General features: G+C 32.1%; 3 protein-coding genes and 1 pseudogene across 5 annotated transcripts in view; 2 read left to right on the forward strand and 2 right to left on the reverse strand.

Annotated features, from left to right (window-relative positions):
- The window catches only part of LOC145959830 (uncharacterized), a 63,727-nt gene extending 37,652 nt beyond the window's left edge, over positions 1–26,075 (reverse strand). The window contains exon 1 of the mRNA XM_083079020.1: positions 25,933–26,075. The gene's annotated coding sequence lies outside the window, so the exon portion shown is untranslated. The remainder of the gene's footprint in view (positions 1–25,932) is intronic.
- On the forward strand, positions 2,067–3,317 carry LOC145972641 (uncharacterized). Its single transcript, XM_083101388.1, has one exon. The coding sequence runs from the start codon at positions 2,068–2,070 to the stop codon at positions 3,265–3,267; it is 1,200 nt and encodes a 399-aa protein (XP_082957514.1). The 5' UTR covers position 2,067; the 3' UTR covers positions 3,268–3,317.
- On the reverse strand, positions 7,716–16,358 carry LOC145972660 (uncharacterized). Of its 3 annotated transcripts, XM_083101438.1 has the most exons (8): positions 16,270–16,358; positions 15,808–15,875; positions 13,224–13,424; positions 12,906–13,094; positions 10,110–10,316; positions 9,434–9,678; positions 8,193–8,352; positions 7,716–8,055 (listed from the first exon to the last, which is right to left on the reverse strand). In XM_083101438.1, exons 3-8 carry the CDS (start codon positions 13,420–13,422, stop codon positions 7,907–7,909), a joined length of 1,149 nt encoding a protein of 382 aa, XP_082957564.1. In that variant the 5' UTR covers positions 13,423–13,424; positions 15,808–15,875; positions 16,270–16,358; the 3' UTR covers positions 7,716–7,906. The 3 variants fall into 3 exon arrangements, with proteins under 3 accessions (XP_082957564.1, XP_082957573.1, XP_082957556.1); XM_083101447.1 differs by lacking the exons at positions 15,808–15,875; positions 16,270–16,358 and having other exon boundaries at positions 13,269–13,913; XM_083101430.1 differs by lacking the exons at positions 15,808–15,875; positions 16,270–16,358 and having other exon boundaries at positions 13,224–13,913.
- LOC145960803 (uncharacterized) lies at positions 17,951–20,067 on the forward strand (annotated as a pseudogene).
- Positions 26,076–26,421: the final 346 nt, after the last annotated feature.

Genomic DNA, 26,421 nt, shown 5'->3' on the forward strand with positions numbered 1-26,421 from the left:
CATAGAGATAGAAAGCGCGCTGAGACCTACTCTGTTTAACAAAAAAATTATTACAGATAGATATCGGTAAATTGTTAGATATAAGTCGAACAACAACAAACATCTCGCGGCGCAATGCTCGAATGTGTCTGTACGAATCCTTAATTTCGTTCTTCAATATATCCGTAACGAACCTAGACCTTAAATTAACATGTCGCCTGCGTGACACGGAATGGTGTAATTCATTATGATAACGGTTACAAAAACTCAGATGTTGTGGTGTTACATTGTGACTAATGCACTTCCTCAAAAATATAATACGCAAATTTAATCTAGACAACCGCTTGTTAATCCAAACCCATTTCTTTAAATAAGATACAGTCCTAAAACCGAAATAAAAGCTAACAAATTGAAAAAAGGTTGAAAAACGCATATTTTCAGCCAGCGCAATATTAACATAAAATTACACAAAGTTAAACGCTCCCCAAAATTAACAAATTAAAATGAATAATAAGAGGCAATAAGGAGCCAACGCGGTTTTTTTATTCATTATTCATTTTAATTTGTTAATTTTGGGGAGCGTTTAACTTTGTGTAATTTTATGTTAATATTGCGCTGGCTGAAAATATGCGTTTTTCAACCTTTTTTCAATTTGTTAGCTTTTATTTCGGTTTTAGGACTGTATCTTATTTAAAGAAATGGGTTTGGATTAACAAGCGGTTGTCTAGATTAAATTTGCGTATTATATTTTTGAGGAAGTGCATTAGTCACAATGTAACACCACAACATCTGAGTTTTTGTAACCGTTATCATAATGAATTACACCATTCCGTGTCACGCAGGCGACATGTTAATTTAAGGTCTAGGTTCGTTACGGATATATTGAAGAACGAAATTAAGGATTCGTACAGACACATTCGAGCATTGCGCCGCGAGATGTTTGTTGTTGTTCGACTTATATCTAACAATTTACCGATATCTATCTGTAATAATTTTTTTGTTAAACAGAGTAGGTCTCAGCGCGCTTTCTATCTCTATGTAAGTTCGAAACTAGACAAGAAGTTTAAATGGTTGTTAAATAAACAACTGAAAGAGACACTGAAAGATATTCGTCCGATTCGTTATTTTTACATGCATCCGAATCATAAATCTGCAGTTGTGACGCATCCAGTTAGTCAATCTTCAGCAATATATAATAATGTGAATTTTTCCTTTAATCCCCTACCCTCCCCCTCTTCTATTTGTATCAACCTTGATCCTTCATCTTTCTCGCCACGTGTTTCTCCGATCTTGGAATTAAGAGACGAATGGTTTGTTAATTTATCTTCGGCGCCCATACCCCATGATGTGAAACGTTTACTACAACTTGGAGAGAAATTTTGTTTACCGGTGGTTGACAAGGAAAGAACGACTGTCGAATTACTGAAGAATGTGGAGTATAACATCAACAGGCTGCCCACAGAGATACGTTCGACGTTGAGAAACAGATCTTTCCCTATTATAAGTACCTTTTATAATTCCTTTTCAAAAAAGTCTCCTGTTGATGAAATTATTTTGAGTTCTTTGAATGCTGTAAAAGAATTCACAAAGGAGAATCCTGACATTTTGTTCACGAGAGCCGATAAAGGCAATATAACAGTCGCGTTGAATAAGGACGATTATCTTTCTAATATGTCTATTTTGTTAGCAGACAAAAACACGTATAGAGTAGTAAATAAGAACCCGATTAATAAGGTGATTAGCAGTTTGCATGATTTGTTAGTGAGATGGAGAGCTCGTGATTACATCTCTGTTGCGAGATATAGAGCGTTAAATTGTACGGATGGCGTTTTACCGAGGGCCTATGGGCTGCCGAAAATTCATAAGAAAAATAATCCGTTACGCATTATAGTCTCATCTAAGAACACGCCTCTTTATGGCCTCGCCAAATTTTTACATGACATTATTTACAAGTCTATTCCGAGACCTGATAGCCAAATTATCAATAGCGCACAAGTTGTCGACAGACTCAAGGGTAGATATGTCGATGGTGATGTAAAATTGATTTCACTGGATGTCGTCTCTCTATTCACCAACGTACCGTTAGATATGGCCTTGGACAGTCTTTGTGTCAGATGGGACTATATAGTAGGGAATTGCCAGATACCTCGCGATGAGTTCTTAATGGCAGTTCGCCTCATTTTGAACTCTACATTTTTTATGTTTAATGATGTTTGCTATCAACAAACATTTGGCACGCCCATGGGCTCTCCTCTTTCCCCGATCATCGCGGAGATCACGCTCCAAGATTTAGAAGCTAGGGCGATCGCGACTCTTGATGTGGATCTTCCATTTTATTTCAGATACGTTGACGATATTGTGTTGGCGGCTCCCCCCTCGATACTTAATACTATTATGAACACGTTCAATTCGTTCCACACTAGGCTGCAGTTTACTATGGAGGAGAGTGTCGACAACCGTTTGAATTTTCTTGACATCACAATCATTTTAGAAAATGGATTTATCGAATTTAATTGGTTTCATAAACCGACTTTTTCCGGAAGATACCTCCACTTTGAGTCGCGACACCCCCTTTGCCAGAAGAAGGGTACGATAATCGGCTTGACGGATAAGGTTTTCTGGCTTTCTCATCCAAGATTCCATAAAGAAAATTTTGAATTTGTCATTAACATTCTTTTGAACAATGGATATCCGCTCTCTTTTATCTTTCACACTATTGCTGACCGGCTTAATATTCTGTTTCACAGATTCAGTGACAAATGCAATAACATTCTGACGGACTGTGAGATCGGGACAGATGATGTTAGTGGGGGAAGCAGGGTTACATATTTTAATGTCCCATATGTGAGGAACATATCGGAACGTTTTCGACATTGCGTCGGGAATCTTAATGTTAGGCTCTCTTACACGGGAATCAATAACTTACGCCGATTTATTAAGGTCGGTAAGGATGGTTTGCAGAGAGATTCGCGCAGTAATATAGTGTATAAAATTAACTGCATGGACTGCGACGCTTCTTACGTGGGACAAACTGGACGCTTGTTGAAAACGAGAATCAAAGAACATAGAAGGAATCTTACGTCCGTCATCGCGGAACATAGAGCGCTTGATCACACTTTTGATTTTGATAAGGTTGACATTTTGGATGAGGAAATGTTTTTAGGTAAAAGACTAATATCTGAAATGATTCATATCAAGCGCCAAAGGAATTCGTTGAACCTCCAAAGCGATACTTTAAAGTTGAACACATCGTGTCTGTCGATTATTGAAAACATATCTAAGATTTAATGAGCTGATGTTTGCCCTCCATGTACATGGATTGTTTTTGTTCGACCACAGTTTGATAGCGCTTTCCGTTGTTGTTTGAATTTTCGACTTAGTTGATTGTTTGCGTGCTGGATGTTCGTTTCGTCTCTGTCGGTCTTCTCGTTGTCCGAGTGAGTAGCCCTTGACTGTTGTCAATCAATTTTTATTGCAAATATATGACTCTGTTATGTTTACTTTGTCAGTGCATCGCTCCTCGCGCTTTTTACCGTTGAGAGTGCTGCTTGCATCGGTCTTTTTCGGGTGGATCGACTTGGATGGGATAGCGTTCACTCCTATAGACTATTGTATGTATGTGATTATGCTTTTTTTTCTCTTTTGTATTGACACCGCATCCTTTTTACTGTCTTAATTGGCATTTTTTGATTGTATTAGAATCACTGAAGATGGCTCGAAATGAGGCCGAAACGTATGAAATAAAGAAGAAAGATCGTTTCAATTGACTGTCTGGAGGAAAAATTTTTTTTCACGCCCAACAACCGCGTTGGCTCCTTATTGCCTCTTATTATTCATTTTAATTTGTTAATTTTGGGGAGTGTTTAACTTTGTGTAATTTTATGTATATATATATATATATACATATATATATATATATATATATATATATAAAATATATAAATAATATACAGGGTGTCCTAGACCACCCGTACACCCCTTTTCTTTCAAAAACTAAGCATTTTAGAGAAAAACGTTTTCGACAAAAATTGTATGGTTTTGAGGGGAACATAAAATGGTGTCATTGGTTCTCAAATGTAATTGTTAATTGCAAATTACATTTTTTCTTTCGAAACAATTATGTGTTTTCTTTACACCAATTGATTCCTCTCATTATTTTGTACATGAAAGTATTAAGGTAAGATAATCGAAAAATGAATATTTTACAAGATATTTTACGGTTTATGTAAAATTAAGAAATGATTTCAAGCCTCATAACTCGGAAAGTACTTAATGAAATCTAACTTAATTATAGTGTTTTGGAAAGCTCTCGAGATGAGCTACAAGAATATGCAATAAAAGATGGGGGGTTCCCTTTGAAAAAAACAACTTGACCTTGAAACAACCCTCAAGGTCGCTGTCAAGGTCAAAGTTACCATGAGATGCTCCGTTTGATATCTTACAACTTTTGTATTTGAAGTTTTCCTCCATAACCCTTAGTTTCCAAAATTTTCGGGGGTATCCAGACTTTTTTCTAACCCTGTATATACTTTTATATACAAAATAATGAAAGGAATCAATTGGTATAAAGAAAAAACATAGTTGTTTTTAAGAAAAAATATGTAATTTGCAATTAACAATTCCATATTTTTTCTTAACAACAGCTGTATGTTTTCTTTACACCAATTGATTCCTCTCATTATTTTGTACATAAAAGTATTAAGGTAAGATAATCGAAAAATGAATATTTTACAAGATATTTTACGGTTTATATAAAATTAAGAAATGATTTCAAGCCTTATAACTCAAAAGTACTTGAGGAAAAAATATTTTATTATAATGTTTTGGAAAGCCCTCGAGATAAGCTACAAGAATATGCAATAAAAAAATAGGGGGTTCCGTTAACAAATTAACAAATTGACGGTGACCTTCACGTGACCTTCAAATGACTCTCCAAGGCCACCATCTGATGGCCCCCTTCAAGCCCCATACAACTTTTGTTTGAAACATTTTTTTATTTAACGCACCGTTTCGGAGATATTTGAGCGTATTATTTAAAATGGGACACCCTGTATATAGCGACGTAATTATTTTTATTTTTTTACAATCCTCGGGTGTTAGAGAGGAGGTGAGGGAGCGAAAACGTCGTCAAAAACACAAGTACGAGATAAGATACTCGCGCTCAGAGGAACAGAGAAGGGTGTTCTGCGCGAGCCGCGGCGAAGCGAAGGCCGTCTCGAGATCACGAAATTGGGCACCAGATACGGTCTTTCACGTATCAGTTCGCTAAACGCCAAAATAACGCGAAAAACATTGCCTGATTCGCCACGGGTCGACTAGCTCGCCTAACGGTAGAGGGGCAGGGTTTATGGAAAATTTAATTGTTTTATACGAGGCTTTGGAAATTCAGAAATTCGACAAACACGACGAAATCCACATTTACGAAAGGCCAACACTCAAATAAATTACGCGGACTTAATATAGAAAAATATAACACATTTATTAAGAAAAAAATGGAAGATAAAATAAAAGAAATAACAAATTAAAGAGAAAATTAAGAATAACATAAATTAGAATATTTGAAGTGACGAAATATAACAGATAATCATTCGACAGCGGTGATAGTAATCATTCATGCGAAATCGAGAATCTAAGAAAGCGATAACACATTCCTGGTATTTCCCGAGCAGAAATGAAATCAGGCATGCCCGATGTATGGCTAGGGCCTGATCGGGAAGCAATAAGGTGTGTCCTAATAAGAGATTCCCGACATGTGCCTGATCCGGTACGCAATAGAAGATATCTAACCTGCATTTCTCTTATAGGTTTTAATATTGGACCACAGATGTCTATACTATAGGACATCTGTTTGTTGGATTAACTATATAGTACCTAACCTGCAATTTGGCAAATCATCTACCCAGATAGCACATGGACATTCGATGAATGTCCATTGAACGTCTACTTTTGGACGTCGGACGTCCATTTTCGGTCCAAAAAGAATCCGTCGGACGTCTGATAGACATCCAAAGCACATACGTTTGACACAACTTTGGACATCCGTAGAATATTCGAAATAGAACTGTTGTCGAACTTATTTTGGACTTATCTTGGATTATCTTAGGACTTACTACGAGATTCGAAGTAAATCCAAAATAGGTCGAAAACGATCTTATTTCGGACATATCATGGACGTAAATTTTGGGATATATATAATGACTCGCGAATCTAATAATAACTTATTTAAAAATAATAAAATAATTGATTTGTTTTAAATATAGGCATTTATTAGCTTTTGAGCTTGGCATTGAAAATACTGTTTTAACAATATGCATAATAATATATAAATCTTTATATATATATATATATATATATATATTATAATGCGTAATATTGTGATATTTCCAGGAATGGAAAATGATAATTCTTTGATACATATATTCTTTGATATATATATCTTATATAAAGACCATACACACATGTTAGAGTTCCATAATTATCGTCTTTTATAATTAATATATAAATTGTTCTCAAATATATACATATATGTATGTATATATATATAATTTTTATATACAGGGTGTTTCATTTTAATCCGACCAGTCGAATATCTCGAAAACCAAGCCCGGGAGAGAAAAATATTTCAGACAAAAGTTGTTTGGTTTCGAGGGGGCCATAAGATGGTATCATTGGTTTGACCTTGAAGAGTCATTTGAAGGTCACGTGAAGGTCACTTCAATTTTTTTAAATGGAACACCCTATATATTTTTGCACACTCTTGTAGCTTATCTCGAGAGCTTTCCAAAACACTATCATTAAGTACCTTTTCGTTAAGTACTTTTTGAGTTATGAGGGTTGAAATAATTTCTTAATTTTACATAAACCGTAAAATATCTTGTAAAATATTCACTTTTCGATTATCTTACCTTAATACTTTTATGTACAAAATAATGAGAGGAATCAATTGGTGTAAAAAAAACACATAGTTGTTTTTAAGAAAAAATATGGAATTGTTAATTGCATATTTACATATTTTTTCTTCAAAACAACTATGTGTTTTCTTTACACCAATTGATTCCTCTCATTATTTTGTAAAAGTATTAAGGTAAGATAATCGAAAAATGAATATTTTACTAGATATTTTACGGTTTATGTAGAATTAAGAAATTATTTCAAGCCTCATAACTCAAAAAGTACTTAACGAAAAGGTACTTAATTATAGTGTTTTGGAAAGCTCTCGATGTCAGCTACAAGAATGTGCAAAAATATATAGGGTATTCCATTTAAGAAATTTAAGGTGACCTTTATGTGACCTTCAAATGACTGTTCAAGGTCAAATCATTGTCACCATCTTATGGCCCCCTCGAAACCAAACAACTTTTGTCTGAAATATTTTTCTCTCCCGGGCTTGGTTTTCGAGATATTCGACTGGTCGGATTAAAATGAAACACCCTGTATATTTTATACATTTTTATACATATATATGGATAAAAATAAAATTATATATATATATATATATAATACATTTATTTTTATCCATATATATGTATAAAAATGTATAAAATATATATAAAAATTATATATATACATACATATATGTATATATTTGAGAACAATTTATATATTAATTATAAAAGACGATAATTATGGAACTCTAACATGTGTGTATGGTCTTTATATAAGATATATATATCAAAGAATATATGTATCAAAGAATTATCATTTTCCATTCCTGGAAATATCACAATATTACGCATTATAATAAATCTTAACAACTAAAAATTAAATCTTTGGACATGGTTACATATACATTAGTATCACATACGTACGTATTATAAAATAAACTTTAACAACTTAAAACTAAAACTTTGAACGCTATTACAATGTTAATATTACACATCATGTGTGTCATATGTAGATAATATATATGTAGATAATATATCAAAATTTATTCGTTTTCTTCTTCTTGTTCAATTCTTTGTTTATCTTCCTTCTTCTTCACGGCATCCAATCTTTCTTTGGCTCTTCGCAGCCATTTCTGAATCGCCTCTTCTAAAACCTTTTTAGTATATACGGAATTACTCTCTTGACCGGAAACTGTAATAAAAATCAGCATTTTGTAAGCAGTAATTTCTTTTTTGATTATACATGTGGTTTTATTAAGATTAATCATTTAAATAAGAACAGTTTTATTAGTAAACAAACAAATAGCATTATGTATATTAGACGCTTACCAATTAACAAGTCAGCGAGTCTTAAATGACAAAACTTTCGCTTCTGTTTTGCTCCAAGCCAACTATATTTTTCTGCTAGCTCGTTGGTCAGTAAACGAGTACAATTGCGCTTAATAAATTCATAAGGATGTTTTCCCCCAACTCGAGATACTTCTTTAACCTACAATAAATGTTTTGAATACATTTTATTTTGAAAATTACAAGTGTAACAAATATGTTTAATATTAATTTAATAATTTGAATGTTTATTATTAATTTTAGTAATATATTTTCCTAGTAAACACAAATTAGACTTACAATGTAATAAAAATAGAATTAAAAAGAATTGAAAAAAGAATCAGTTTCATTTTTTGAAATTTATATACTAATTTATATATTAATTTGATTTAATAAATTTTTATTTCCAATTTGAACTTATTTACTGAGTTAATTTGTGTTTTATAATCAACACACCTATTTACAATTATAGATCAATTAGCTGTAATTGTCTTTAAAATATTTATGAAGATCTATACTATTGTAGATAATTTAAAATAAAAAATTAACAGCATATTATACATGAGAATTGCAACAAATTCTGTGTATCATGAATATACAGGGTGTCCGACTCCTGAGTGACCAAACGAAAAGTAGTGGTAGAATGGATCAAACTGAGAAGAAAAATCCTGTACCATTTTGAAAAATTCGCAATAATTATTAAGAAATAAGCAAAAGTGTCTCAACGAACGAGAAGCGGTAGACCGCTTGTAGTATCCGATTACTGAGTGATCAAACGAAAAGTGGTGGTAGATTGGGTCAAATTGAAAAGAAAAGTCCTTTATCATTTTGCAAAATTCGCAATAATTATTAAGTTATAGGCAAAAATATCTGAGTGATCTATCGACCGCTTCTTATACTCTGAGATATTTTTGCCTATAACTTAATAATTATTGCGAATTTTGCAAAATGATAAAGGACTTTTCTTTTCAATTTGACCCAATCTACCACCACTTTTCGTTTGATCACTCAGTAATCGGATACTACAAGCGGTCTACCGCTTCTCGTTCGTTGAGACACTTCTGCTTATTTCTTAATAATTATTGCGAATTTTTCAAAATGGTACAGGATTTTTCTTCTCAGTTTGATCCATTCTACCACTACTTTTCGTTTGGTCACTCAGGAGTCGGACACCCTGTATAATTATACTATCCAACTACTACTAAATAGTTACAGTTTAATGATAATTAACGAAGTATTATTACCGATGTTTCGAAATTATTTGGCTGGTTTAAAAATTGCTCAACATGTTCTTCTAAATCTTCGATAGAATTGAAAGGAAGATGGAGAAAAGAAAAAATAGACTCTTCTCTTTGATTATTGCCATTTGGCCGTTGACGGACTTGTTGCATCAGTTCATTTTTCATGTCTCTTAAATCATCTGCTATTTGCCATAATTGTGTCCTAAAGTATGACTGCTGACGGATAATTTCTTTAAAATACTGAAGCACTATATTGTAAATAAGAAAAAAAATAATAAAGATTAATTATTAAATTTCCAATTTTTTAAAGACTATTAAGATTGTATATGTATATATTGTATATAGAATAGATTCTTGTTCGTGCTATTAACGTATACCATGACATATTTTATTTATAAAGTGCAGCGACAAAAAATACGATCACAAAAATCTTCTTTTTGTATAACAAAATAATAAAAATAATGAAAACATGATAAAAATATGAAGTTAATATAATTAAGATAATGATGAACATGATGAAGATAATGGTGATAAAAATGATAATAATAATATTAATAATAATATCAAAAAATAGAATAAATAGTAATAATAATAATTATTTCTTCACAGTTATAATGTTTACTGATAACACAGCTATGAAAGATCATAAAGCTAGTTTTAAAGAATATAAATTATGTACCAATTTTATTGTCGACATCTTTTGTTTTATTATTTTCTATGTTATATTCATTGTCTTGCAAAATATAATTATTATTCGAAATGTTTAATGATCCATCCGGTAAGTGCTTCATGCGTTTATCCTGAACTTCATTAGATAACTGATCCTGAACTAATCTTGATTGATTGTTGCTGTTTGCATTTTTGCGACTTGTACTTTTTGATAATTCTATGTATAAAAAACAATTATGATATTAGTTATGTTACCTTTATAATATAAAAAAAAGTGAACATATTTTATAATCTTATAGCATATTTATTTTATAATAATTTTATTTTATTAGCTTTTATTAATTTATTAATAACCTTTTTAATTTAAAAATACAACAAGTTTGACTTTCAATAGGCCGTAAGAGCCGAACGCGGATGGTGGTGCGTGAGTTTCAACGAGAATTAAGTTTTTGTTGAAACTGATGTACGTGCCCTGGGCACAACTATTTCTTGGTACGATACCAAGGAATTTAAATAATTCTCGTTACTTCGAGAAATTATTTTGATTTCCCCTCTGTTCCTTCTATAACGAGAATTATTTAAACTCCTTGGTATCGTACCAAGAAATAGTTGTGCCCAGAGCACATACATCTGTTTCAACGAAAACTTAATTCTCGTTGAAACTCACGCACTACCATCCGCGTTCGGCTCTTACGGTCTATTAAAAGTCAAACTTGTATTTTCAAATAGAGAGCCTCATATAATTCCTTACTTTTTAATTTATTAATTTTATTATCATTTTAGTATTATATAATTATATATATATAAGATTCTGCATTGGTGAACATAACATAATAGGGAATTCAATGCTAATTCTGAAATGGTAAAATGTTGGCTCTCCTAACTATTTTAAAATAAAATTCCATTATCTATATTTTTTAAAAGGCATATCAAGTATTATCGTATGAAATTTAAAAGTTTTTTTATTGACCATTTTTAAAATATTGTTAAATACAATCTTTTTTATCTCTTTCTATTTTTCAAAATCCAATCGAAATTGTATTTTAAAATATTGCTATTTAACAATATTGACTTCGTCAATAAAAATTATATAAATTTCAACCAACTAATCTTGATTTGCAAAAAATTTAAATAGAACTTTGCTCTAAAATAATTAGAGAAATCAATATTTAACATTTCACAATTGACATTAGATTTTTTATATTGTGTTCGCAAATATAATAGCTAGTAATCTTTTAATTGAACCTACAGAAGAGCTTGCATTTATATCGATAAATTGTAGTTGCTAAATTATGTAAAGCAAATTTTTTCCGAGAAAAAGTATTTGATAATATATTATATATATTATATATACACTCATTTGCAAAAAAAATCACGCACCATGAAGAAGGTGTCGCTTTGCTGCAAAACTCGGCCTGCAGGTATGTTTGAAGCAGATATGCGAATGATTAGAGTTGTGACGCGATTAGATGAACGGGCTTGCCGCCAGAGGGGGAAACAGTACTTCGTGTGTTGCAATTCAAAAAGGCTCTCGGAGGCTACTTGTCTGTAGTTTTCCTGTTGTGGAGAGATCTTTGATCACTGGACATGCCTTTAAGACGCAATCGAAGGGAATTCGCCCAGTTAACAGAATTTGAGAGGGGCCGCATTATTGGAATGCGAGAAGTTGGATGGTCGCATCGACGAATTGCCCGGCACCTAGGCCGTTCTGACCAAACTGTTAGGAGGTGTTGGGATCAATGGGTGAGTGAGGGTACTCACACACGGCGATCGGGCTCAGGACGCCCTCGACAAACCACTAGTAGACAAGACCGTCTGATCCTCCGACAAGCACGAATACTTCCAACTTCTTCGTTGTCAACCATCCAGAGGCAGGTGGCACCATCGTTACAAGTCCCAGTCTCTGCTAGTACCATTTCAAGGCGCCTTGCTGAAGGACATTTGGTTTCACGGCGCCCATTACGTGTGCTACCATTGACACCCACGCACTGTCGCGTCCGTTTGCAGTGGTGTCGTTCACGAAGGAACTGGACTGCTACGGAATGGAACCGAGTTGTCTTCAGCGACGAATCCAAATACAGTATGGCCAGTGACGACGGCCGTGTTCGTATCTGGAGGCTTCCTGGTCAGCGCCTCAATCCTGCCTTTTTTGTCGAGCGCCACACGTCCCCCACAGCTGGTGTTATGGTCTGGGGAGCCATCGCATACGACAGCCGGTCTCCCCTAGTAGTGATTCGAGGGACAATAACAGCGCAGCGATACGTTCAGGACATCCTGCAGCCACATGTGTTGCCTCTCATGGCAGGGCTCCCTGGAGCCATTTTCCAGCAGGATAATGCTCAGCCGCACACAGCAAGGATGTCACAGGCATGTCTCCGCCAAGTTGCTACATTACCTTGGCCTGCACGGTCGCCAGATTTATCGCCAATAGAACATGTATGGGACCATATTGGACGCCAACTTCGACAACCTACCAGTTTGCACAATCTAGAGATCCAATTACAGCAACTGTGGACAGATATGCCGCAGGACACCTTAAGAGACCTGTATGCCTCCATGCCGGCCCGTATTACATCTTGTATCCAATGTAGAGGTGGTCCAACAGGGTACTAGAGCCTCCTTTCATGTGTTCATTTTTTCGCAATAAACTATCCTTTTGCTCCGATGTTGTAATCATTTACTTACATTAACGTTGCAATCACACATACAAAGTTTTCTTCGATTCCGACAATTCCTTCATGGTGCGTGATTTTTTTTGCAAATGAGTGTATATATTATAATATTAATATATAATATTAAAACATACTTTGTGTGTGCATATTTGGAGGCGTTGATAATTTAATACACTCTTCAAGAGATTCATCTGGTGATGAGGATGAGGAAATTTGTCTTGGGATAATTTTTCTTTTCGAAACGTTATCATAATCAGTATCAGAATTTAGTTCAGATGTTAATTCAGCCTTTTTGGCTTTTTCCCTGGCTGTTTTATAGTTATCTGAAAATTTGCAAATAAATATTTATATTATTATAACAGAAAGTAACAATTATGTATTTACTGATTACAAAAGTATATTTTATTTGTGGCATACATATATATTTAAATATTAATTTTTTTTATATTAACCATAACTGCTGTTTCTAAAAGTTACAATATCATATGAAGGCCAACATGTATTTGGTTCAGCATGTTTTTTGATAGTCGCTACAATTTTTTCCATTTGAAACGGCGGCCAATAACATTTATTATTAATAATCCAGGTAGATGGGACTGCTTCAACTGTATCTTCATCAATGAATCTTACAATTGTCCATGATTTCTTCATTTCTGTACATGTCATCAAAAAATTTAAGCAGTATTTTATTCCAACAAAAAAACTTTACTTATAATTTACATATATAAAGACGAAAGTTTTCAATAACTTATTGGAAAATTGGACAGGATATCGGAAACCGATTGACATCCATCAATCCATTTCCTTTCACACTTGACACTCACACCATACACACGCATACACATTCAAATGCACATTTACATATAAGCATACATACACATACGCACAAATGTATACATACGTACAATACATACGTTAGGTGTGAGAGGAAATAAGTTAATGCATTTTTCTAGCGAAGAGCACAAGAGAAGAAGAAAGATTATTCTGAATGCAATAAAGGAAAAACTACATATTTATTTTTATATTTTAATTTAATACATTTATTTGCAATTTGCTCTAAATCCCAAGATTCTAAATTCCCAACATCATTGATTACATATATGCCTAATTTTGACGATTCACATGGTATGGTATAAAAATCTGTAAGCATCTTATATTTCTTTCCGATTACAAAAAGGCCCTCATTATTTACAACAAAATTTCTAATAAGAATAATGTTTCCATCTTTTAAGCTACAGCAATTATCGGGTTCATTTATTTTTAAAATAAATTGTTTAAACACCACTTTGCCGAATTGATTACAATTATGAAAATTAATAAGTGGACCGTTAAAATGTGGATTTAAAAATTGAGGCTCATTACATCTCACTTTGAAATTAGAATTTATACAATAGTTTTTTTCACTTATACGACAAACAATTTGCTCTAATTCCTTATTATTTTTGCGAATCATTTTTAATATAGATTGTAAATAATTTTCGAACGGAAAAGCACTGAATTTTTGAAGAGTTCCAAATTTTTCTGCGTCATCACAAATATGTAATAAATGGTGCAGGTTGTGCGATGCATTTTCTTTACCATATAATTTAATAAATGTTTCTACAAAATATTGCAATAAGGATTTGGAATAATTTAAATATTGTTCCATATGCTTTGAATTTGACAAGATAGTGATAGCTACATGTAAAGTTAAAAAATTTAAATATTGATTATAATTTAGAATAGATTTTAAAACAACAGATCCCGTATATAATAAAAAAGTTCTAAATTCGGTTGCCTTCCATCTTTTACTTTCAAATAAAGATCTTGATTTTCTATTAAATTCAAAAGGTATATTTTTTTTTTGATTTTCTAATAACTTTGATATTTCAGACATTTGACAAAAGGATAATTTTGTTTTAGGTTTCCCATAACACCATAAAGAAATCAGTTTTTTAACAATTCCCAAGAATATTAAATGCATTGGATTTGATGGAAAATCATTCACCATATTTATATTAGGAATCGATTCAATTATTGATGTACCTGTATGATGGGTTTCCTGTAATTTCAATCGGAATTCATTATCTGTTCTTAAATGACAACTATTCAAATACGGATACGTCATTCTATTGAAGTAATATTCGCCTTTAGCTATACATTTAGAACATGCGTAATAACTCGAATGACCCTTTGTATAAGTAATAAAAGATTTAGCAGGAACATCGCATATAAAAGATTTAATTTTAAAAGAATAAGTGCGATCTTTAATTTTTATACCATGAATAGTTAAATTTCTTGCTTCTTCTGTGAAAGATTTTAAAAATACATTGGCATCTGTGGGTTTTTCATATCCATGATAAATTCCAATAACATCAACTTCATTGTAATTTCCAATTAAATTGCATAAAATGGGATAAACTTGACTACTTGAACTTTTGAATAACGGTAGGCCATCAATGTTAATGTTAACTTCAATACAGTGTAAATTTTGAAAAGAACATCACGTTAAAAGTGTTTTGATGCAATTACCTAAACCGAAATGATAGTAATGTCCTGGTGCAACGACGTCTACATTAATTTTCCTGGGAGTTCCTAATAAACTGCGAGCATTTCTAGGCAATTCTGGATATTTAGCTTTTATATTAGATATTAATTCATTTAACGCGATATGAGTTATATTATTTTTAATTGCCCATTCTTGCAACCAAGATATAGAATTTGGAGAATCATCAGTGGAATTTGTAGATTCAAAGTTATTTACAAAATTGACATGTTCTATATAATCATCGGGATCACTATCCGAATTATAATTACTTGTGTCTTCTAAATTATTATAGTCATTATTGATATGTTGAAAATCATTGCAATCCTGGTAACTTAAGTCATTATTATTCTCCAAATTATTACTTGAAATTAAAGGTGTGTTTCTTAATAACGGCATTAAATTCTTATTTTGAACAGTATTAATTACTAGATTAGTTACCTCTTGTGCTATTCGATAATATTTTCTCCTTACTTTTGGCATTTTCTAAATTAAGTAATATATTTTCCTACCTGTGATTGATAATGATTGTTGATTGACGAAAAAATAATCGTGCGAAAAGAAAATTCTGCAAAAACAACTGTAAAGACAAATAATACATTTTATTAGTTTACTACAAACTTAGTCACATTTACATTTAGGCATTCAGATATACATATATACATATTCAGATATACATATATATACCGTTTATATATTGAGTGATTATTATCGAATTATAGATTATCGTTAGAGGTTAGATTATAAAAAACGATAGTCCAATCAATTAGTGAGTGAAGCAAAATACAATCAAATTAAACTAATCACTTGAGAATTTTATGTGTGTGAATAATCCCAGGTAGCAGAGTGACGTCAAATGACATCTTAATAACGTTTTAATGACATCATTGTACGTCATTAAGACGTCTGGAGATGTCATCTTGCTACCTGGGATGTGACAAAACTATTCTTATGATACATTAAATATGTCTTACCTTGATAAATTTGTAGCAAAATGTCCGCGTGTTCGTAACCTCACAGCACTACACTACGCGTACGCGTGTACCAAATACTACACTATCGCTATTAAAACAAGAGCAGTGATTCGCGCTTGTTACGGCACGCACCGCACCCTGCCAGCGCCAGTACCGTTAATTCTGGCGGGACATTGTGCCTCGGAAGATAAGTATATATAGCAACATAGATATATGGCAATCAAGCTTTTCAAAACACAATTATATACAATTTGTATATAAATATACCCAATTTATACATAATGTTTTAAAAAAGAAATTTAATAAAAACTCAATTATACAATTTTTTAATTTAAAAATACATTTTTTTCTAATACCACCTAACCACAGATATATATGTATTTAGAAACAATTTTAAAATAACTAAATTTTCTGGACAATTTATAATTAATATTTAATATTAAATATTTTGATCATGATATACAAAAAACAGATTTTGTAATATTAAAAATTTCTCAACAAATATAATAAGTTTATTTAACATTAAATAATATTATAAACACATTTAAAAAAATTTGTTTATGAATATTAAATATTTTGTTATATATACGAAGGTAAATGTTAAAAAATATTTGTTGCGATGTTAATGATATACTTTCAATAATAAAAAATAATGAAATTTTTGAAAAATATTTTAAATCATTTTATAATAATGAAAGACAAATATTTTTTAAACGTTAATATAAAAAGATCAGCAATTTTAAACTTGAACATATATCGAATGTCCATAGGATGTACTGATTAGGACATTTGATTGATATCCAAAAGAGGACATCCAATTTATGCCCATGGACATGTGGACCCTATTTATGTCCATGGACATGTGGACATAAACTGAACTTAAAATGTACGTCCATAAGACATTCAGTGCTATCTGGGTATTGTCTAAGTGGTGACAAAGTATGTTAAATATCTATAATTAATAAAGTGATTATTAATGTTTATTATGAATACAAATGAAAAAGAGCGTTTATTGACACGCATTCGCATGAGAAGGTTACGAACTGCTCGTCGTACAGTATTTTATTCAAGATTTGAATCGTACGGTAAATATGTATCTAAGTGAAATATAATTTTATTTTACGATATTTTATTTAAAAATCATAAATTTAATAATAATAATATGTAATTATTGGTTAAATTATTAATAAGTTAATAAAAATAGTACATTTATTAACATCTATAGTAAAAAATTTTATATATATATATATATATATATATATATATATATATTGTAATAAAAATATAAATTACATTTCCACACAATATCTCAGTAATCATCAACGAACAGTAACATTACAACTTTAACATCAATATTAAAATTTCCAACTCAACAATGTAATTGTTATGTATAATACAACATATATTGTTGAATAAGAAATTATAATATTGATCTAATGTTATTGTTTGTTGATGTTTACTGACATTGACAATGAATATAACGAATTAAAATAAAATAAATAAAATAAAATAAAATAAAATAAAATATATACATATAATACAGTAAATATATTGTTTAAAATTATATATCAAAATCATATATAAAATTGTAAGAACTAAAATAATTAATTATTATTCAGATAATAACTATCCAAATTCAAATATTTATGTAGTGGCATCAACATCCAGAGGTCATAATTTGATGGTATCTAATTTTAAATCCGACGATGGTTCATCAAGTGAACTCGGTATTAACTCAAATGAAGAACAAAATGTGAATATTATACAAAGTCATATAAGCTCTCAAAGTATCAAAGATCATGTAAATAATGCAGAATGTGAAAATAATGATTTGGAAAGCGAAAATGCTAATGAAGACAATGGAGGCATTAATGAGGGAATTGAAAACGAAAGAGAAGGAAACGAAATAAGAGAAATCGTAATAACAGATGTTAGTGATAGCGAAGACAACAACCACAATAGTGAGAAAACAAATGATAATGAAAGCGATGAAACATGGGATGAAGTAACACAGCTTCGACAATGGGCAATTCAGTCTCATATTGAACATTGTTATTTAGATTCATTGCTTTGGATTTTGAGAAGACGATTAATTCCAAATCTGCCAACAACATCCAAAACATTTTTGAGAACGACATCGGCTAATTATCAGATTAAAGAATTCAGAGCAAACGATGGCGCGATCATAGGTGAATTCGTATATTTTGGAATAACTGCAGGTCTTCAAAGGTGTGTAAATAAAGAAGTACATCAAACAGATATACTCGATTTGCAAATAAATTGTGATGGCCTTCCTTTATATAAGTCCAGCGCGAAAGAATTTTGGCCGATTTTGTGTAAAGTCCACAACATTCCGGACATATACAAACCTTTTCCTGTGGCTATATTTTGCGGTAATGGAAAACCTAATAATTTAAACAATTATTTAAATGACTTCATAAGGGAAATGAACGAATTGACACGCGAAGGTATTATAATCGAAGAACGAATCTTTAGGGTACGTATTATGTGCTTTGTTTGCGACAGACCCGCACGTTCATTTCTGAAATGTATAAAAGGTCATGAAGGATATAATGCATGTGAACGATGCTTAATTCCTGGACAACGATGTCAAAATCGAACTGTTTATCCCTCCGTGATCTGTGATAAACGAACCGATAAATCATTTAGAGAGCAACAAGATCCTGAGCATCACGTCGGCATCTCTCCACTTCTTCATTTAGAACCTCCGATCAATATGATAAAACAATTTGTCCTTGATTTCATGCACCAAGGTTGCTTAGGTGTTACAAAAAAAATGATACTTGATTTTTGGTTGGAAGGAAGTCTAACTACAAGACTGAGTCTCTCTCCAAGTAAAAAACGTCTGTTGTCACAAAGTTTAACTGAATTACAATCACAAATACCAGTAGACTTTCAGCGAACAACAAGATCAATAACAGATATTTCCAGATGGAAAGCAACGGGAGTACAGATTGTTTTTGCTTTATATTGGTCCTATTGTTTTACAGCAAATATTGGAAAAGAGATATTATAATCATTTTCTCCTTCTTCATGTTGCATGTAGAATCCTGAACTCAGATAACTTATGTCTGAAATATAATTTTCAAGCAAAAGTTTATTTGAACAATTTTGTTATGCTTACAAAACAATATTATAATACACAAAGTTTAGTCTTAAATATTCATAGTCTTAGTCACCTAGCCGATGATGTCAAAAACATGAAATGTTCCTTAAGCAATTATACAGCTTTTCCATTTGAGAATCTATTAGGAAAAATGAAGAGAATGCTTCGAAGTGGGAATCGACCACTCGCACAATTCTGTCGACGGCAGCATGAATTACTTTATGCAGTGTCAAAGAAAGTGACGTTACCACAGACTGTCATGATATTAAAAACAGGCCTTTCTGAATCATGTGGACGAACTCCTATCAAAAAGATCAAATATAAAGAAACTATATTAACATGTAAAAAACCAAATAATGGTATCTCTCACAAATAAAGATATAATAAAAATCAAGACAATGTATAGCATACCGCAAAATGGTAGAAAAGAGGATATTATATTGACTGGATATAAATTAAAAATTGTGAAACCAATATTTACGTATCCTCATAATTCAGGTAAACTTGATATGTGGCAGGTAGTTGAAATTAAAATCAAAACTACATGTTTACTCCAGTCCGTTACTTGTAAAATGGTCTTCTTAAAAACTACGATTTATGAAAATGATGATGAAGAGAATGATGACGAAGAGAAAACAAAGACTTTTGTTGTGCCACTTCTTCATATGTGAGGTTTCATATGTAAGTACATATTATGTGCGAATATCAAACATCGAATACAATATTAACTAGAGATTCTATAATAAGGTTATACGAAAAAGAGAGAGAGAGAAAGAGAGAGAGAGAGAGAGAGAGAGAGAGAGAGAGAGAGAAATATATTGTGTAAGTGAAAAATATATTATATTACTGTTAAAATGAAGATTTACATGAAAAGACATGTATATTGAATAGATTATTATTTATTTTCATATTTTTTTCAATAATAAGATTCAATAACTAAGTACAATGACAACGATTTGATCAGCTTAATCCTTTTTTTACTACACTCGAATATATTTGGGCAGAAAAAGCCTACGTCCGAATATATTTGGGCTTATTTTTTTCATTTATACAATATAATTGTTTGAATATAAATTGAAAATAATAAATATATAAGATGGAAATTGATGTTCACATTACTAATTAGGTAGTAAATACGTTTTTTAATGCATTTACTTTGATTAAATTTCTTCGTTTGCGATTGTAATTGAATTAATGATTAATTAAATAATTGCTAATTATAAAATGATTAATATGTGTTTTATAAATCAAATCAAATATTGCTCTGAAATTGTTATAAAGTAATTTATGTCTTTAAATAATTTAAAAAAGTATGGCAATAAAATTGTCATACTTTTATTAATTATTTTTAAAAAATTACAAGTAAGAATAAGAACGTCAGTTAAATCCGCACAGCATTTAGTGCATATCTAGAGAAGATTGTAAGAAAAGAATTAAGACGGTCTTAAATATAAGAACTTGTCTATAATTACTACTTATTATCACATAGAAAAACTTAAGCATTTAAAAAGTAAAAAACTCGACCGATTATAATTAAATATTTTTTTATAATTACATTTTGCAATTGATCAATTTATTTACTGCTTAAGTCTTACTACTTTTTCTACTGCTATTGGTCTCATCGAAGTTTTTGGCGCCATTTAGCCACTTGAGATCCAAGGAAATACGCAGTCGCGCTGAATGGCTTTTGTTTAGTAAATGTATCTTCTTGGATACCGAGTGGCTAAATGGCGCCAAAAACTTCGATGAGACCAATGGCAGTAGAAAAAGTAGTGAGACTTAAACTGTGAACAAATTGATCAATTACAATATGTAATTATAAAAAGTGTTTAATTATAATTGGTCGAGTTCTTTACTGTTACTGAAGTGAGCGCACATACACGTGTAATGCAAACATCTGACGTATAACTTCTCTTTAGTGTGTGCATCTTGTCTCTCACCAAGAACACGTTAATTGTAGCAATGAAAAAAATGATGTCTGGAAAGAAGAAATTCTCACAAACGGTGCATACATATATTTTTATTTTCTGTGATTCTCATTTTTTATATTTTATTGCGATTTTAACCTCTCTTGTAAAATTTTTTAACCTATGTGAATTAACCTCTAAATTGTAAAACAGAGAAGACAAACAATGCATGATACGTTTTGTAAAATATGTAAGTAAAACGTAGAACTATCGAAAAGGCCTCTTTCCAAATGCCTAGTTGCGACTCATTGTCAGTGGCAAAGTGGCTGCTTGAGAAGAAAATAGATTTCTCTCTCTTCCTTTCTTTCCCTCTCTCTTTCTGGCTCTTTTTCTCTCTTTTATCTTGTTTTATATTTTTGACAATATTTTCTCAATTTTCTCAATTTGGTAATATTTTTCATTTATGATGGGTATTGCAATTATATATGTCAATATTCATTTGCATTATTATTCAGTTAATGTGATATTCCCTTTCATTCTTAATTCTAATAAAATTAATAAAAATAATATTTATTTTGTAGAATTTGGAAAAATCCAATGGAATTTACAAACTTATTGAGTTTATAGCTAAAGATAAATGCAAAGGTCGAAGTGTGGATATTGTACCATGTGAATGGATTGTTTATGATAATGCGACTGGAAACTTGAAGACAGTTTTCATGCCACCACCATATAAAACTAAAACAGCAGAATTATTGTACTCTCTTGTTAAAAATAAGGCAGAGCCATCAAAGTCGTGGCCATTATATGAAATAAATATTGTAGGTGAAGCCAGTAAGTTTTTACTAAGCTTTTTCTGGTATAATTGAAATTTTATGAGCAATTTATTCTGTTGATATTCAGATACACAACTCTTATTCTTAATCTAGTATCAATTTATGATACATGATAAACTGTTTGAACACATAATCATTTTTATCATGTCAATTTTATTTTTGTATTTCTTAAACATTGATGTACTTCTAGAAACTTACGAATTAGCTGTGATTAAATTAAAAGAATTGAACGTAAAGGAATATGTTTATTCCACAGAAAGTGATCACGGTGAAATCCGATCACTTTCTGACAGAAAAAAATACAAACTGAAAGCGATTAAAACTGACTATAATTTAGAAAAAACATTATTGAATGTTCCACCTTTACATAGTGATGATGATACCTGCAGCCGGTTTAGTGATTCTAGTAAAGAGAGCGAATGTAAATATTTTAATTAATTTATTATCTATTTATCCAATGAATAATTGTCTATTTTTTGATTTACTTCAGCAATTTTAAATGATGAAGATACAGAATCATGTGCAATGCAAAAGTGTGAAAAAACTTATAAATGTAGTGCAATAAAGACTAGTATGTATTTATTTTATTTTTTAAATTTTGTTATTGCATATTTATTTTAATAAATATTTGTTTATATTGTATTTTTCGATAAAAATTATGTAATTTTTATATATTGCAGCAATCTCAAAAAATATGGAAAAAAAATCAGGAACTTTAAACAAATGCAATAAACAAAAGTTGAAGAAAATGGAAAGTTTCAATTGTACAACTAAAGGTTAATTGTTTATTTATTACGCGATTGTTTTAACATATATTTAACCATGTTCCGATACACACTGCTAATATTCTAAAAATCTATAGTATAATATATGTAACTGTTTTATACAACTGTTTTTACTTTAAAAGATGTTTTTGAGGATATATATGTATGTACAATATTTTTATTTTACTTCAAAGTTGCAAATAATTGCTTATATAAAAATAACGTTAATATGTAAAGTGATGTTATATTTTAATTGTTGGTTTCTAGGACATGAATACAATGATGACGATATTATCTCAAATACTAAACATAGTATTGAGAAAAATAGTTCCTTTTGTCAGCTTGACGAGAGAAAACACACTATTAATAGCATGTTTTATTAATATTTATTTTATTGCGTGATTATTTTATACTTAATTTTAATTATTGCATTATATTACAGATTTAGAGCGCTTAATGGCATCCGGATTTAGAAGTATATGTACACAGTTAACACAACTAACTTTAACCATAAATGAGTTGAAAAATACTTTAGCCTTTGAAAAGAACATTTCTCGTCAAATTTGCACTGATATTCAATTTGCTGAAAAACATGGTATAGAATTTCCATGTAAAACGCTACCAGACTTCATGGAATTTGAAGAAAATCTAAAAAACAATACATTTCGACAAGATTTTGTAAGATGTTTTTGCTTATCTACTTATTTTGCATTTATAATATTGTATACTTAATTTTAAATGTATTTATTTACTACTTATGTGTTTTTAGCAACTAAATTTATGGAAAAATGTCGACACAAGCATGACTTTATTAAAGTCATTGACTAATATTTTAAAAAAATATATGTCGAGAGATTTAGCTATGGCGTTTACGGCTGTTAAAAAAATGGAAGGAAAGCAGATTTTAAAGACAACTATTTTCTCGTCATACGTTCAAAGTAATTATTTTTTGTAATTTATACATATCTGTATTTTATAATTTTTCAATTGTTGTGCTATAAATCGCTTTTAAATTTCCTTCGTAAATTACAGAAGTTGTTGTCGAAGAATATTCAAAATCAAATGCTCATCCGCCTATTACAGACAAGGTGTATTATTCAACATTAAGCAGCGTACTTAACAATGCCAAAGATTGGGAAGGTCATCGATTAATGCGACAAAAAAAATTAAACCAAATTCATACTTGTTATCGATATGAAGAGTCTGTTGATGATGATGATTAAATCTTCAACGTAAAAGAAATCTTCAGTGAAATTTTATATTTGTTACAGTATATTATGTTTACGCTTATATGTTTTAAATGTAAGATATATTCACGTGCTAGGATAAAGCTCATTAATTTTTTACAAGACACATACAATGGCAAGTCACATTTAAGCGTTTAATTATTTTTATTTCAATTATTTGTAACACATGTTCATGCAGCTTTTCGCTCTCTTTCGTTTTTCTCATTGATCATTTTAGTATTTCCGTAATACTGGATTCGCGTCGCTGCAGAAATTTCAGCAAGATACGATTATTTTACAAACTTTTAACTGCAAATTTTAAGCGACATTGCATTATTTATATTTGCGATCTGCGCAGCAGAAATCATATCTGGAAAATGTTAGATATTATTTTCATGTTCGAAAGAAGAAAGGACAATGTTAAAAGGATGTTGATTTTGGCCCTCAAGTGAAAATATCCTGAAAAATCATATGACACTTGGCGGCCAAATCGACATCTTTTTAACATTGTCCTTTTTTGCTGCTGTTCTCTACAGAAGCGACCAATTAAATATGCCATTTAAACGTTTAGTCATACATATGTGATATTATTTATGTATAATAAGTGTTAAACGGTTTAATAACATTATTATTAAAATATATTATTGAAATATTATAATCTAATCTATGATCAATAAATAAAATATTTTATCGATATAAGCCTATTGATGCCCTACCAGTACCCTATTAGAAATATAAGGTGCAGCAAGGGGCAGTTATGAGGTCCTGATAAGGAAAACCTGATCAGGCAATGTTAATTCTCGACGTCACATTTATGGTCGGGGCCCAACAAGGGCTACCGGATAAGCCCCTGATCAGGCATTAGGGCATGTTTATCAGGCCACTATTAGGGCCCTTCTAAAATTTCTACTCGGGTTCTTCTAGACCGTTTTTATGGCCAGACTTCGCGCGGCTGAACGGCGCTTCGAAAAACGTAACGATAATTCGACAATTCAATCGTCATCTTATTTTACGGGAATTTTCCCGCAAACGCACTTTTACTCGCTCTAATTTTTAATCTTGATACTCTCATCGACAGCAATCGGTTCGAAAGAATGCCTAATGATTAAGCGAGAATAATTAATTAATTTGCGAAGACGATAGACCTCGCTTGCGACGAGCACGGTTTCTACGATCGATTATCGATAGCCGTCGAACGCCGATTACGCCGCTCGTACTTTACTTTTCGGCGTAACGCTCTTTACTCATGCGAATCTCTCGAATTTCGGCAATCTCGCAATTTGTCGTAATTAATTACGCACCGCGACACACTCACACCCACGACAAATATCTCGAAATGAGTGCAGATCATACAACGTAATTAGCGCGACAAAGACGAAACGATACTCGCAAATTCACGACATGCAATGCTCACACACACACACACTAATTAATACACGAAAATCGCACGAAGATCGATTGCGGGGATGTCTTACGCGGCTTTGACAACTCTTTTCGACAGCACGTATAGCGAACGCATTCCCCGCGATTTACCGCGCACGTGGTCGATATACGAGAGCCGGTCGCTACGCGTTTTGCGACACCCCGGAGAGAGACGAACGGTTCCCTATCAATTAAGGCTCACGTTACGATCGTTCTCGACGCCTCGGTCGCTTGTCTCCGGTCGCCCGAAACTCACGAAAATCGAAAGCTCAGGGCACAGCCCGAGCGACAACGAAACACGAAATGGCGACGGCGACAGAATGGCCGGTTTACGGACGGAATTGCGTACGTAGCTCACAAATTAGAGATGGGCAACCTCACCGATACTCGCTCCTTCCTCGAAGGGGATGATCCTCGGTTCCGTCCTCTCTGTTCTCAGCACAAGACAAACTCGACACGCACTAAAGACAACAACGATCAAAAGAACTCTTCTCGATAAGCGCCCGCGCCAGAGTGAGTGCCTGGATCTCACGATCCAGGGTCGATAACGGCGTGAATCCTGCGCGCAGAGGTGCGCGGTTCCGCGGCCAATAGCGCCGCGATACGTGAGATATTATTGCGCCCCGCGACAGTGCCGTATCGGAGGTTGTATTGGCCCCGATAATTTGAATCCTCGAATTCTCGGCGACCCTTTATTGACGGTCTTCTCATGTCGATCGTTCGCCCTCCGTCCTCGGAGGGTAGCGCCGACCGGGCCCTGCAATCCCGGTCTTAAACAGCTGTTTCTTTTTAAGATGTTCTTCCTTTCGTCGCTGGGGGCAAATACCACCCGCTCTGTGCTGCCCTGACTCGAAAATCCTTGGGCGTTAT

The sequence above is a fragment of the Camponotus vicinus genome, unplaced genomic scaffold (assembly GCF_025532165.1).
Source record: "Camponotus vicinus isolate PSW18456_S1 unplaced genomic scaffold, iyCamVici1.0 SCAF_1, whole genome shotgun sequence".
Classification (NCBI taxonomy): domain Eukaryota; kingdom Metazoa; phylum Arthropoda; class Insecta; order Hymenoptera; family Formicidae; genus Camponotus; species Camponotus vicinus.

Bases quoted from the DNA above. Each gene is read 5' to 3' on its own strand.
- LOC145972641 (XM_083101388.1), top strand. From the start codon at position 2,068: ATGGCCTTGGACAGTCTTTGTGTCAGATGGGACTATATAGTAGGGAAT.
- LOC145972660 (XM_083101430.1), bottom strand. From the start codon at position 13,437: ATGACATGTACAGAAATGAAGAAATCATGGACAATTGTAAGATTCATT. The intron at 13,095-13,223 runs GTTAATATAAAA...GCAAATTTTCAG, and splicing joins TTTTAGAAACAGCAGTTATG to ATAACTATAAAACAGCCAGG. The intron at 9,679-10,109 runs GTACATAATTTA...TTTACAATATAG, and splicing joins AGATGTCGACAATAAAATTG to TGCTTCAGTATTTTAAAGAA.